The following is a 14,815-nucleotide window of genomic DNA, read 5'->3' as shown; positions in this document are numbered from 1 at the left end:
TCTACATAGAGACATCAGAATTTGATGAAACAAGTTTCTATGTGCTCGTCTCATTATCATGATCATAAATCTATCAATAAAAATATTTTTTACCAAATATATATATATTTGGAATTTTTTAATCCCAATTTGACCTAATTTGGTGTTAAAAATTCAAATTACTGAAAATAATAATTAAAAATTATGGATGATGACGTATTTACGATCAGCTCAACAATACGAATGCATAGAAACTTATTTCATCAAATTCCGAGGTCTCTAAGTCCATATTTAAGCCTTACGTGTTTCATTTTAATTATTCAAAAATAATTTTAGGTTTGGGACGAATTCTGGATTCGTCCCAAATTTTGGGACGAATCCAGAGATTCGTCCCAATTTATAGATTTTTTAAAAAATATCTACATAGAGACATCGGAATTTGATGAAACAAGTTTCTATGTGCTCGTCTCATTGTCATGATCATAAATCTATCAATAAAAATATTTTTTACCAAATATATATATATTTGGAATTTTTTAATCCCAATTTGACCTAATTTGGTGTTAAAAATTCAAATCACTGAAAATAATATTTAAAAATTATGGATGATGACGTATTTACGATCAGCTCAATGATACGAATGTATAGAAACTTGTTTCATCAAATTCCGAGGTCTATAGGTCCATATTTAAGCCTTACGTGTTTCATTTTAATTATTTAAAAATAATTTTAGGTTTGGGACGAATTCTGGATTCGTCCCAAATTTTGGGACGAATCCAGGGATTCATCCCAAAGTTTGGGACGAATCTCTGGATTCGTCCCAAATTTTGGGACGAATCCAGAGATTCGTCCCAAAAATTTAATCATTTTTTTAAAAATAAACAAACTTGGACGACTTAATTACGGACCTAGAGACATCGATTTGATGAAACAAGTTTCTATGTGCTCGTCTCATTGTCATGATCATAAATATATCAATAAAAATATTTTTACCAAATATATTTTTAATCCCAATTTGACCTAATTTGGTGTTAAAAATTCAAATCACTGAAAATAATATTTAAAAATTATGGATGATGATGTATTTACGATCAGCTCAACGATACGAATGCATAGAAACTTGTTTCATCAAATTCCGAGGTCTCTAGGTCCATATTTAAGCATTACGTGTTTCATTTTAATTATTTATAAATAATTTTAGGTTTGGGACGAATTCTAGATTCGTCCCAAATTTTGGGACGAATCCTAGATTTGTCCCAGAATTTGGGATGAATCTTCGATTCGTTCCCAAATTTGGGACGAATCCAGTATTTGTTCCTAAATTTGGGACAAATTCTTTTTTCGTTCCAGATTTGGGGACGAATTTAGCAACGAATTATTTTATGTTGCAAACTTGAAACGAAATTTTTTTGTTGCAAGTTTTGTTGGTTATTTGGGTCGAAATTTATTTTCGACCCGAAATTTGTTCCAATTTTGGGACGAATTTTTTTCGTTCCAAACGTTTGTCCCCAAAGTTGTATTTTTTTGTAGTGTTTCTTTAATCTTTTGTAGATCTATTACAAGAGAGATATTTTAATTTTAATTCTCTTTAAATTATATCTTCCACATAAAAATTAAAATTAAATTTCTTTTTTAATTTAGTTTGGCCGGCCCTACTAGCTTGGGTTCAAGCTAGGGCCCGCCACCCAATTTTATACCTAGGCCGGCCCTAGCTTGTTTCTATTGGGTAGGTTTAGAAGGTGGGTATAGGTGGGTATAGAACTCTATAAATAAGAGGCTACGATAGGGACCGAGAGGAGGTATTGGTTTTGGTCTCCCGATAAAATTAAGCATCCCGTGTTCGCCCCGAACACACAACTTAATTTTATCAATGATAATTCATTCCACTAGAGAACTATCATTGAACTACCGCACCAATCCCAAATTACATTTTTGGGCTCCTTCTTATTATGAGTGTGTTAGTCTCCCTGTGTTTAAGATATCGAATGTCCACTAATTAAGTGAGTTACTGACAACTCATTTAATTAATATCTAAGTCCAAGAGTAGTACCACTCAACCTTGTTGTCATGTCGGACTGAGTCCACCTGCAGGGTTTAACATGACAATCCTTATGAGCTCCTCTTGGGAACATTATCAACCTAGTATCTCTAGGACACAGTTTCCTTCTAAAATCAGCAACACACACTATAAGTGATACCATTTCCCAACTTATCGGGTTTATTGATTCATCGAACTAAATCTCACCCATTGATAAATTAAAGAAATAAATATCAAATATATGTGCTTGTTATTATATTAGGATTAAGAGCACACACTTCCATAATAACTGAGGTCTTTGTTTCTTTATAAAGTCAGTATAAAAGAAACGACCTCTAATGGTCCTACTCAATACACTCTAAGTGTACTAGTGTAATTATATAGTTAAGATAAACTAATACATAATTACACTACGACCTTCCAATGGTTTGTTCTTTTCCATTTTAGTCGTGAGCTACTGTTTATAATTTATAAGGAAACTGATAACATGATCTTCTGTGTGTGACACCACACACCATGTTATCTACAATATAAATTAATTGAACAACTACATTTATCATAAATGTAGACATTTGACCAATGTGATTCTTATTTCTAGATAAATGTTTATACCAAAAGCTAGGCTTTTAGTATACACTCTAACAGGACACCCGTCCTCTGGGATGAGGTTGGAGAGGCCCAGTTGTTGGGACCTCAGAGAGCTCAGCAGGATGCAGAGTTGGTCCGTACTATCAGACGGAGGATGTCAGAGGCGCAGGATCGCCAGAAGAGTTACGCTGATCGGAGACGCAGACCACTAGAGTTCTCTGTTGGCGATCATGTATTTCTGCGAGTTTCACCCACGAAAGGGGTGAAGAGATTTGGCATCAGAGGTAAGCTAGCTCCGCGGTACATTGGTCCTTTCGAGATCTTGGAGAGGATCGGAGCAGTAGCTTACCGACTGGCATTACCACCGTCCCTGTCAGGCGTTCACGATGTATTCCACGTATCTATGCTGCGGAGATACGTGCCCGACCCGACGCATGTGTTGGCAGATATCCCAGTTCCAGTTCAGCCTGACATTACATATGAGGAGGTTCCGGTACGGATTCTCGACCGGAAAGAGCGTCAGTTACGGAACAAGACTATCCGGCTGGTTAAAGTCGGATGGCAGCATCATTCGGACGAGGAGGCTACTTGGGAGCTCGAGGATACTATCCGAGCTCGATATCCCCATCTTTTCACTTGAGGTATGTGATTTAATTTACCGTTCAGCATTTATACTTTATATCTGTTGTTAGTACTTGCTGATGGTAGATAACAAAATTTGGGGACCAAATTTTTATTAGTGGGGGAGAATGTAAAATACCGGAAAATAGGCGAATCTTAATAAAGGAATTTTCCAGAATTTTTGGAAATTTTTCGGGAATTTTTCGGAGCTCGTATGGACAAGTTAACGGGGACAAAAACAGGGTCCGGGAAAGGCCTGTTTAGGTTACCCTGTTTTAATGAGGAAAAGATTTATTTTCTTTTCCTTTTCTTTTTATTTTTTTTTTCTTTTAATTTTCTTTATTTGCTCTGCCTCGTTGAAAAACCCTGTGCCCGAGCCTCGCCGTTTCTTCTTTTCCACGCGCGACAACTCTTGCCGAGCCCTCGCCGCGCGCCCGATCTCCTCCGTGCCCTAACCGCTGGCCCAGCGGTTCTCCTCTTCTTCATTTCTTCTGCCCGACGCCACTGTTCTTCCGCCGCAGAGCCCTATTTCTTTCTCCTCTCTGTGCCTGTGCCCGCGCGAAGCCTCAGCCGAGCCATCTCCGGCCTATGCCCTAGCCGCCGGCGACGCACGGAGCAACGCCGCAAAACCCCTGGTGCCCTAGTCGACACCGATCACAGCCGTCGCCTCTCGCCGTGGAGGACTCAGATCGCCGCCCCTTTTTGTCAGCGAGTTTTGGCCGGAAGAGGGAGTATCAAGCCCTCTCTTGATCAGCCCGGTTCTCCACTGCCGAGCCCTCTTCCTATCTGTTAATTGTCGACGCCAGTCAAGTTCCTGTTTCCCATCCTTTCCTCTCTTCCGGCAGAGCAGAGCCGTCGACTCCTTGTTCTTGGGCCATGCCTTAGCACAGTAGCGGATCCTTGATCACCTCCGACCAGTGGAAAGGAAGAGGTAAGATGATTAGGTTGATGCATTCATGATCACTAGCTTGGTCTCACCTTGAACTGAACTGTAGGGGAAAATTTCAAGCGGGAATTGTGTACTATGGGGAGTTCCTGGTTTCGGCAGCAACCATTCAGTATTCCCTTTTTACAGTAGCACCCCTTGTTCCAGAAATCAACAAGGCTGAGGAATAAGGTAAGGAGTTAAGCATTTTATACATGCTATGGATCATGGGCTGATTCAATTATGTTAGATAGTTGTTCATGTGTTGATTTAGGTTTATAAGTTGTATAACTGTGTGATTGGGGTTCATGAAACTAACCCTAACTAGTCAGTGGGTTAGAAATTAGTTTAGCTATTTGTTTATAATTAAATTAGCTAAACTGTGCGATTTAACACAGGACCTTGACGCGAGACGAGTATCTCGACGTCCGGATTTGGACGAATTGGACCACTTTATTGGAGGCGGGTACTTTGACTTATGTCTTTTGATATGCATGATAATATGTTTAACATATAACAATAATTGTGTTATCTGTTTGTTTGTTTTGCTCGCTACATGATTAGTTATGTTTGTTTGTTTATTTATGCTGCACTGCATGATATCTACCTGATCACATATGCTTTAGGTAGTGAACCAACCACATGCTATGATATGTTCTGGATCTAGGGTTTATTTGATACCCTATTTTATTGGTGTACCTTCTATTTGATACTTCTTCCAGTGGTACACACTTGTATCTAGTTATATGGACTATGCCATGTTTTTAGTGACATGCATCATGATTGCATGTCAGGAATGCATGCATCCGCTTGAGCACATCGCCAGTACATGTACCGCACACACCACCCATGGATTAGTTGTATATCCGGGGAGTGTGGCGGTTCACTGCTTTGGCTCCGCTGGTCAAGTGACTCAGTGGTAGCCGCCCACTGCTTGGCTCGCTGGCATTTAGTGTAGTGGTAGCCGGCAGATGGTGGACTCTGTTTGGCTCCGTTGGTCGAGCGTGGTGGCCGGCAGAGATATCCTCCCGTCATTGTACTAGGAGATGAGAGCATTGAGCTCTCCCATTTATGATTTGGGGACAGAGGACAGGAAGATTCCGTCCACTCAATCACTGTCAGGAGAAGTGATGTCCGAGTGCACGGTCACCATATGCATTTATTGCATTTTATTGTTGTGATTGTCGCACTTATATGCTGCATTTGTATGGATGCATTTGATTGACATGCATACAGGATTATGACTTCTTCGGTCTAGTTACCTTTTTACCTTGATTCCTGGTTAGTACAGTTATCTCCGATTTCGTTTCAGTTGCATTTATTCATTCTCGTATTCAGGAGACGCATGATTAGTGTTGTCTGTTATTTGTTTTATTATGCATATCAGTTGTACCTGCCGAGTGTTGGATTGAAGCTGTCCGGAGCAGTTCCAGTCGCTGGCCCCCCATCTGCACGTAGAGCCAGTTCTCTACTAGTTCGTTATTTGTTTTATTTTGGCCTTTTTCTATATCAGACTTTGTTTTAGCATTGTCTTTGGATTTTTACTATGGATATTGTATGGAGTGATACCTTTTGATGGATTTTTGATATGATATTGGATTTCATTCTACTACGTGCCTGCCTGGACGGCAGAAGAGGTGAGTTCGTTGGATTTGAGCTTTACGAGTGTAATGGAGTAGGGTGGATTTCGAGTCAGAGTCCTATTGTTATTGTTTACTATTATTAACTGCGTGGTTGTGACAGCCAGAGGCTAAACATCTTTATAAACTGCGTGGTGTTTGTTTTTTTTTTATTTTTGTTATCATTCCAGCCGCCTGTGGCTGATGTATATGTGAGATGTAGAAAGATTCATATTGTCCGCCGTACAGGGGAGATGCTGTCGAAATTTCTTCGGACAGAGACTCCTCTGGGGCGTGACATTACTGATCTCGAATGCTCCCACCAACTGTTGAGCGACTAATTGAGAATCAGAATGGATAAGCACCCTGCCAGCACCGACGTGCCGAGCGGCTTGTAGACCGGCTATAAGAACCTCGTACTCGGCTTCGTTGTTAGTTGCCCGGTACTCTAGTCGAACAGACAACTGTACCCGCTCTTCTTGTGGGGAAATAAGCAGTATGTCAATCCCACTACCCTGCCGGCTAGTCGACCCATCCACATATATTTTCCAAACCGAGTCGGGTTCAGGGTTTTGTACCTCCGTGACAAAGTCGGCTAAGGAATGCGCTTTGATGGTCGTTCGGGGCTGATATTGGATATCGAACTCTCTGAGCTCCGTTATCTATTTGATCAGCCGGTCAGATGCCTCTGGGTTAAGCAGGACTCTTCCCAGAGGGCTGTTGGTCATTACCACGATAGTGTGAGCGAGGAAATAAGGACGAAGCCTCCGAGCGGCGAGTACCAATGCAAATGCGAGCTTCTCAAGACCGGTGTAGCGAGATTCAGCATCCTTTAATATATGACTCAAGAAGTACACTGGCTATTCCTCGATGTTCTACCGAACCAACGCCGAGCCGACAGTGTGCTCGGTCGAGGACAAATAGATCCGGAGCGGTTCACCGGCAGTAGGCTTAGCTAGTACAGGTAGTGAGTTCAGATATACTTTAAGTTCCTCGAAGGCCTGGTCACACTCCTCGCCCCACTGAAATTTGGTGTCTCGGCGCAGAATCTTGAAGAAAGGAAGGCTCCGGTCGGATGACTTAGAGATGAATCGTGATAATGCTATTATTCGGTCGGTGAGGCGTTGAGCTTCCCTCAAGTTTCTTGATGGTGGCATATCTTGAAGTACTTTTACCTTGCTAGGGTTTGCCTCAATGCCCCTCTCGGTGATGATATATCTCAGGAAGCACCCACTTTTAGCGCCGAACAGACACTTCTGAGGATTTAACTTTATTCTGTATGTCCGGAGGGTCTGGCAGGTCTCCTTAATATCTGCACAAAGATCGGCAACTCGAAGGGAATTAATTAATATGTCGTCGACATATACTTCCATGTTGCGGCCAATCTGTCACCGGAAGACTTTGTTCATCAGCCTCTGGTAGGTGGCTCCTGCATTCTTTAAGTCGAACGGCATTATGTTGTAGCAGTAGGTACCGTCAGCGGTGATGAAGCTGACTTTCTCTTGGTCTTCACGGGCGAGCGACACTTGATGATACCCCTGATATGCGTCTAGCATGCATATCAGCTCGCACCCGGCCGTGGAGTCTACCATCTTATCGATCCTGGGCAAGGGATAGAAGTCCTTCGGGCACACCCTGTTAAGATCCCGGAAGTCGATACAGACCCTCCATTTATTGCCCGGCTTGGAGACCAGCACCACATTAGCGAGCCAGCTCGGAAACTGAACTTCACGTATGTGGTCGGCCTCCAATAGCTTCTCAATCTCCGTCCGGATAATCAGGTTATGTTCAACACTAAAGTCTCTCTTTCTCTGCTTCACCGGCCGAGCGTCCGGTCGGACGTGGAGCTCATGTTGCGCGACGCTCGGGGAAATGTCGGGCAGCTCATGTGTTGACCATGCGAAGACATCATGGTTCTGCTGAAGGCATCTGATCAGCTCGGCCTTCTGCTTGGCCTCCAAGTCAGACGCTATGAAAGTCGTCGCCTCTGCTCGGTCCGGATGTATCTGTACTTCTTCCTTTTCCTCATAAATTAAAGTGGGAGGCTTCTCAGTTATGACACTTACCTCCATCCGGGGCGTTTTCCGAGCGGACTTCGCTTCCGTTTTGACCATCTCGACGTAGCAGCGCTGAGCAGCCAACTGATCTCCTCTTACTTCTTCGACCCAATCCTCCACCGGGAACTTGATCTTCTGGAAGAAGGTTGAGACAATTGCTCGGAATTCATTGAGGGTCGGTCAACCCAAGATGACATTGTAGGCTAAGGGAGCATCTACTACGATGAAGTTGGTGGCCCTCGTCCTCCGAAGTGGCTCCTCCTCGAGTGAGATGGCCATCTTGATCTGGCCAATCGGCAAGACTTCATTGCCGGTGAACCCGTATAGAGGGGTCATCATTGGCAACAGCTCGTCTCGGTCAATTTGGAGCTGGTCGAATGCTTTCTTGAAAATGATATTGACCGAGCTGCCTGTGTCAACGAATATACGATGAATAGTGCAATTAGCTATTACCGCTCAAATAATGAGTGTATCGTCGTGCAACACTTCAACTCCCTCGAGATCACGGGGACCGAAGCTGATCTCGAGTTCGTTGGCCTGCTCTCGACTGCAGCCCACCGCATGGATTTCTAACCGTCGAGAGTGTGACTTCCTAGTTCGGTTGGAATCTCCGTCGGTCGGCCCGCCAGCTATGATGTTGATCTCCCCTCGAGCAGCATTGGTCTTGTTCTCCTCCTCCCGAGCGGACGACCTGTTTCGCTCTCGCCCGGCTTTCGCCGACTCTGCGCTCCTCCGATGAGGTGGCCTCGGGGATCGCCTTGCTTCTTCTCTCCGCTCGGAATGATGATACTCGTGTCGTCGGTCAGGAGAGGGGGATCGACAACGATAACTCCTAGGCGCGGGTTGGGCGACCGAGTTGAACCTGCGACAGTCACGGGTGTTATGAGTTACAGACTGATGGAACGAGCAGAACAAAAGGGTCCATACCTTCCCCTTGGGTTTCGGCCGCTCTGCGGCAACATGATGGACGGCGTGAGACCTTGCTTCCTGGTGTGGTCACACTCCTTCGGCCCGTGGCCCTCTCGGCGGTTGATGGCTGGACGGCGACCATTGCTTGGTTAGCGCCGATGGTTCGGATGGAGCCTCCTTCCTTCTGGCCATCTAGGCTTCCTTCATGCTTATGTACTCATTGGCCTTCTTCAACATGTGGTCGTAGTCGCGTGGCGGCTTCCGGACGAGCGATCGGAAGAAATCCCCGTCAACGAGCCCTTGCGTGAACGCGTTCATCATGGTCTCGAACGAGGTCAAGGGGATATCCATTGCCACCTGGTTGAAGCGCTGGATGTAGGCTCGGAGAGTCTCCCTCTGACCTTGCTTCATGGAGAACAGGCTGACGCTTGTTTTCTGATAACGTCTGCTGCTCACGAAGTGGTGAAGGAAAGTCGTTTGGAAGTCCTTAAAACTTCTGATTGACCCATCCGGCAACCTTCGAAACCACCGCTGTGCCGAGTCGGAGAGCGTAGTAAGGAAGACTCGGCACCTGACTCCATCTGTGTACTGATGCAGAGTGGCAGCGTTATCAAACTTACCGAGATGGTCGTCCGAGTCAGTCGACCCATTATATTCGCCGATCTCCAAGGGAGCGTAGTGCCTCGGCAACGGATCCTGTAGAATGACCTCGGAGAATTGTCAGTTGACCCGCTCGGGTGACGAATCAGCTCGGGACGCTTTGCCTTTTCTTGCGTCCCGCGCAGGAGCCTCATCCGAGGAAGACCCCCGGTCCTGGTTGGCCTGAGCGATTTCTGAGGGTGTCTGAAATAACGCCCGGTGAAACGGGATGGTCGCTGGTGGAACTTCTCCTGGAGTGCCGGTCGGCATCTTGTTTTGTCCCCAGATGGAAAGTTACTCCAATCGATCCTCGTACGCAGCCCGGCCCCTTGAGGCCGACGTCGCTTGCTGCACCAGACGATCGACTAGTGTCTTTTGCTGCTGCTGTTCGGCTATCTTTGTCGCCCGCACTTGAATGAGCGCATCGAGCTCCTCTGGAGTGAGTGCCACGGTGTGGAGACGTCCAGCTTCTTCCATCTCCTCAGCTCGGATTCAGGCGTGTTCCCACAAACGACGCCAAATTTGATCCTACCCGAGTGTGAGTAGACGGACGCTGGGAAGATGACGCTCACGTTGACTGGATGCCGACTGAAGGTGATGCGGACCTCCAACGAGCTAAGCCTGCAACCACAGAGTCGTTAGTGCCGAGCTGAGGAGGGGTTCCCGGTGATGGCCCTTCGACGCTCAAGTCAGCTACCGGCGACAAGCAAATGAAGTAGAGAAGAAAGGAGCAACAACGTGACTGTAGCTACAATGATGAAAAAGCATACCTCCGATGAAGCTTTGGGGCTTCTTATATAGAGCTCCTACGAGGCGCGTGCATGCTTCCCGAAGCGTGCACGCTTCCCCAAGCATACCTGGAAAGGCCGTGTCAGAAAACCGTGTTTGACGTCATACCTTAACAGCCCGAGCATATCCCTGACATGACAGTGGAAGCTTCCACCGTACGATCCTCTGTCTGACCACGTCGTCGACCATGTCGTCTGTCGATAACACTGATCCCTAGGAAGATATTGTCAACTGCTCCTTTATCTGTTATTGGGTCGAGCGGGAGAATCGCTCGACCAGTTTACCGTTCGGGTGATGCAACAGTCGGGCCGAGCGTCCCGAGCGGGAGAACCGCTCGGCCAATCTGCCGTCCGGGTGATGCAATAGTCAGGCCGAGCGTCCGCTCGGCCAATGCTCTGTTGGTTGGCTCCCCCCATCGAGCGAGGGAGCCTTGTCTACTAGGTCGAGGTTGCATCCACTGTTTGGCCGAGCGAGATGGCCGCTCGGCCTTCGTGCCTCCCTGGTTGAGCTTCATGAGCGTCGGAAGCTCGGTGTCTGCCAGACCGTCTACTCTTCTTGCTGACCACGGAGGTAATTCGTCCGATCGGACACCCATCTAACGTTAACCACTTTGACCTCCTGCCGGCCGGATCCTATCTTACCACCGGATCAGTATAAATAGATGAAACATAAGAGAGGATCCAATGAACATGAGCTCTCTCTGAATAACCCGACCCGAGAGCTCAAAATCCCTTCATTTTAGGTTTGAGTAGAGGAAGAATAGATGCAACCACTAGAGATCGAAAAAATCAAGTAAAGCAAGGTTTTCATTCGTATTATAGATAAATGGATTCAACACATACTATTACAATAAGGTCGAATGGTGTTTAGATCAAGTTTCAAAGATTACTATCCGTGCCGGACATTTTCCTCATAAATAGGATAAAATTAGGGCAAAAGAAGTCTTCACATTCAAATGCATGAAGTTTCTTTCAACACAATTCAACAATTCTAAGCAGCTCTTCACATAAAAAGAGTGTGAAGATCTCCTTCACACTAATTCTGCGCACCGGCATTCAGTATGATCCATGTTTCAATTGCCCTTCGCTCGTAAAGCAGATCTAACCTTCGCATATGCTCGTGGTAAGGAAATGGCACGACAAGACGATGACCTTAAAACTGAGAACCATTCGATGCAACTTTCCCAAAATGATAGAACTGAGGATACATATAAACTGATGCATGTTTCATTCAGTGAACTGAAGATGCAAAGTTTAAGGTCACTCTTCCGAAATCATAAAAAGTCCACACTGATCCAATCTGGAGAACAAAAACTGCACATAATTGTAAGTGTACATGATCGGATTCATATTTGTATGACTACACTGATCATGTTTCTGAAACGAAGAAAACAGAGAATAATGAAGAACAACATTATAAGGGCCAAAAACTGACAGGTTATGATACAGACATAGTCATTGGATTCATACTTGTGCAAGAGTTTTTCATCAAATGCAATGCTTCACTTTGAATCTGGCGATGGACCAACCGTTGTCATGCCGTCGACAAAGACAGTTCTTTCGAATTTTCCCTGTGCCGCTCTTTAGCAATTTGCCAACTCAACAATGGCAAGTGCAAGCTTCAAGATGAGATAGGAAGAGCCTAACACATGACTGGTAGCTTTCTGGATTCTCATGGTGGATGTAAACCCCATTCTGTTCTACTGAAACCCTACATTAGGGCTGAGAGAGTTTGACAGAGATCTTAATGTTAATGTCATGGAAGATGGCTGATCAAAAAGGAAATTCTGAGAGCAAAAACTTGTACTAGTCTATCTTCCAATCCTTGAGCTTATTATGATCCTCGAGCTTTCTGCTTGTGCCTACAACAACAACAACAATCAAATCTTTATCCCATTTGTCGATTTTTCTACGCCATTGGGTTCGATCCACTCAGCTAACTAAGGAAGAAGCCAAGATCATGGAAGAGAAATCAAACCCTACCGCCATTTCTACAGGTGCAATGTGATGTGCTTTGTTGTTTACCATATGGTGGAACCCCACAGCACCTCCGCCAGCAATGTGGCCGACTCCGCCTCGGAGGCGGCGGCCTCCTTCACCCTCTCCACCACCTGTCGCTTTATCTCCCGCTTCTCCCGCTGCCGCAGCCCCTCGCCGACCTCTACCTGCACCGCCCAGCGCGCGACGCAGCTGGCGAACGGACGGGTCTCCAGGAACCGCCGCTCGTCTGCTCCGGCCCGTCCGTACCACAGCCACCCGACGGGCACCCCGCAGCCTCCGCTTGCGTCTATCTCGAGCAGGGTGCCGCCAAGGTCCGACCTTTGGAGCGCCGCCAGGCGCTTGATCAGCCCTTGGGCGAGCATCGCGTCGTTGGCCTCCTTCCGGCCGAAATAGCCGATCTCCAGAACGCAGTCGAGCGCCAGCACGCGCACCTCCATGCTGACCGCGCCGCCCTCCCCGCTGCCGAGGAGGGCGACCAACCGCGGAATCGCCCTTCGGGCTTGGAGCTCGTCCACCAGCGGGCTCCGTATGGCCGCGATGAGCCCGTTCAGAGCGCGTAGCGCGGCGGCGGAGGTAGAGGACATGGAGACGAGCGCGTCCACCGTGGGGCCCATCAGAACAGGGCCCACGAAGACGGCCTTGTTGAAGCGGACCAGAGCGAGCACCGCCGCGGCCGCTCGCTCCCGGACCAGCTTCGGCGCCAGGGCGTCGGCGAGAGCGGACTCCACGGCGGCGAAGACCCCGTAACGGAGGAGCACCTCCTGCAGGCCGCGGTCAAATCCCTGGGAGACGCGCAACTCCATGGCGCGAAGCAGCAGCGCTTGCTCCTCCACGTCGCGTTTCTCGGCGGACAGCAGAGCGGAGACGAGTCGATCCGCGTTGACCCGATAGATCCACGACTGGATTTCGGCGCCGATGGATCCGGCCACCCTCGATATCTCGTCGCTCTTGCTCGGTCGCCGGCGGAGGATCGATCCCAAAATCCCACCTTTACCCTTCTGGCACGAACCAGACTTAAGGGAAAAAACGAGCGACTTGAAGCTGGAAAGGAGGTCAGAGAGGGTGGAGAGACGGGGATCACCGGAGAGGAGATCGTCAGAGCCAGTAGAAAGCTCGAGGAGAACTTTCATGGAAGGAGAAGCAAAATCACTACCGCCGCCGCCGCCGCCCTTGCCGGGGTTGGCCTCAATGTCCTTGGAAGCCTTCTTGAGGGCCTCGAGCACCTCACTCATCTGAACCTTCTCCTCCATTACAGGAAGAGAGCAGCAGCCGCCGCTACCTCTTCTCGATCTCCGGACTCCAAATCGAGAAATTGAGGAGGAATTCTTGAGCTCGATCGATTATCTCTGAAAGAACAAAATAAAAAAGGGATTTTTATTTATTTTTTGTTTCTTTGTGTCTTCGCTCCGATCAGTGGGAGAGACGTGTTGTTGGGCACTAGACCCTCAACTACCTGTCCACAATATAATTCCTGAATATTTAAATTTCGTCAATTAATCAGTAATCAATATATATATATATATATATATATATATATATATATATTAAAAAAAATATTTTTAATTATCATTTTTGTGAAAAGCGTGCACACGCGTTGTAGTGTTAGGATAACATTCGAATATCCCTTTAGCAAGCTAGGACTCCACGTTATAAAAAATTTATTTAATGTTATATTTAATTTTAGCTAAAAAAAAAAATAAGAGAAAAATTAGTTTGTAACGTAATCGATCTAAGATGTTTATAGTAACTTTTTTAACCACGTTGTTAATTTTAAGATATAAGACTGAAAAAAAAAATTCAATAATATATCATACTTATAATTGAATTTCAAATTATAAATCACTGATTGATTAATAAAAAAATTCTTAATAATACATCATAGTTGACTATAAATTAAAACTATTTTTTATAGTCAATTATTCTTCTTCAAATTTCACTCTACATTAGCTCATCTTATATAAGAGGACTAACTACGCAACGTATGCACATAGTCACTAGTTACTAATAAAAATTAAAATTATTTTCGATATGAAAAAAATTAATATTAACATAATTTTATTTTAGATTTTACTAATTAATTAGTAAAAGGAATACATTCTTAATAAAATAGTTATATTCTCAAAAAATTATTATTTCATATTACTATAATTATAAAAATTAATTAATTAAATTAAAATATCAAAACAAAAGATCATTTTTAGATTATTTTTTTATCAATTTAATTAAACAATTAAACATAATTAAAATAACTTTAACATAGTTAAAAAATTATTATAATAAAAATATAATATTTAATGGTTATTTAACGGCGGCTACAATTACAGCAACCATATAAATGACCACTATAATAATATATTAATTAATTAATGATTATACTAATTTATTAATTGATTGCGACAATATTCTAGTAGTAATTAAAAAGGTTACTAGAATATTTTTATGGTTATTTTGATTATTTTAAAATGATTTTGATAATGTTTGAATATTTTTAACCAAATTATAAAAAAAAATATAAAAATATTTTATGTATAATTTTTTTTACTAAATTGAATTAATTTATTTTTACATATTTTAACAACTACTTCCTATTTGTTACAATAATAAAATAAATATATTTTTTATATCAAAAATATGATGGGGCCCTTTTTTAA

General features: G+C 44.6%; 1 protein-coding gene across 2 annotated transcripts; it reads right to left on the bottom strand.

Moving 5' to 3' along the window:
- Nucleotides 1-10,957: 10,957 nt before the first annotated feature.
- Nucleotides 10,958-13,627, bottom strand: LOC122027219. Of its 2 annotated transcripts, XR_006124317.1 has the most exons (3): nt 12,147-13,627; nt 11,634-12,025; nt 10,958-11,477 (listed from the first exon to the last, which is right to left on the bottom strand). XR_006124317.1 is itself a non-coding variant. In XM_042586143.1 (2 exons), the coding sequence occupies exon 1, from the start codon at nt 13,412-13,414 to the stop codon at nt 12,185-12,187; it is 1,230 nt and encodes a 409-aa protein (XP_042442077.1). In that variant the 5' UTR covers nt 13,415-13,627; the 3' UTR covers nt 11,369-12,025; nt 12,147-12,184. The 2 variants fall into 2 exon arrangements, 1 of the variants encoding a protein (XP_042442077.1); XM_042586143.1 differs by having other exon boundaries at nt 11,369-12,025.
- Between the last annotated feature and the right edge of the window lie 1,188 nt (nt 13,628-14,815).

This window comes from Zingiber officinale, chromosome 10A, assembly GCF_018446385.1.
Source record: "Zingiber officinale cultivar Zhangliang chromosome 10A, Zo_v1.1, whole genome shotgun sequence".
NCBI lineage: Eukaryota > Viridiplantae > Streptophyta > Magnoliopsida > Zingiberales > Zingiberaceae > Zingiber > Zingiber officinale.
Note: the sequence above shows the minus strand (reverse complement) of the source record. Positions and strands in the feature narration are given on the sequence as shown.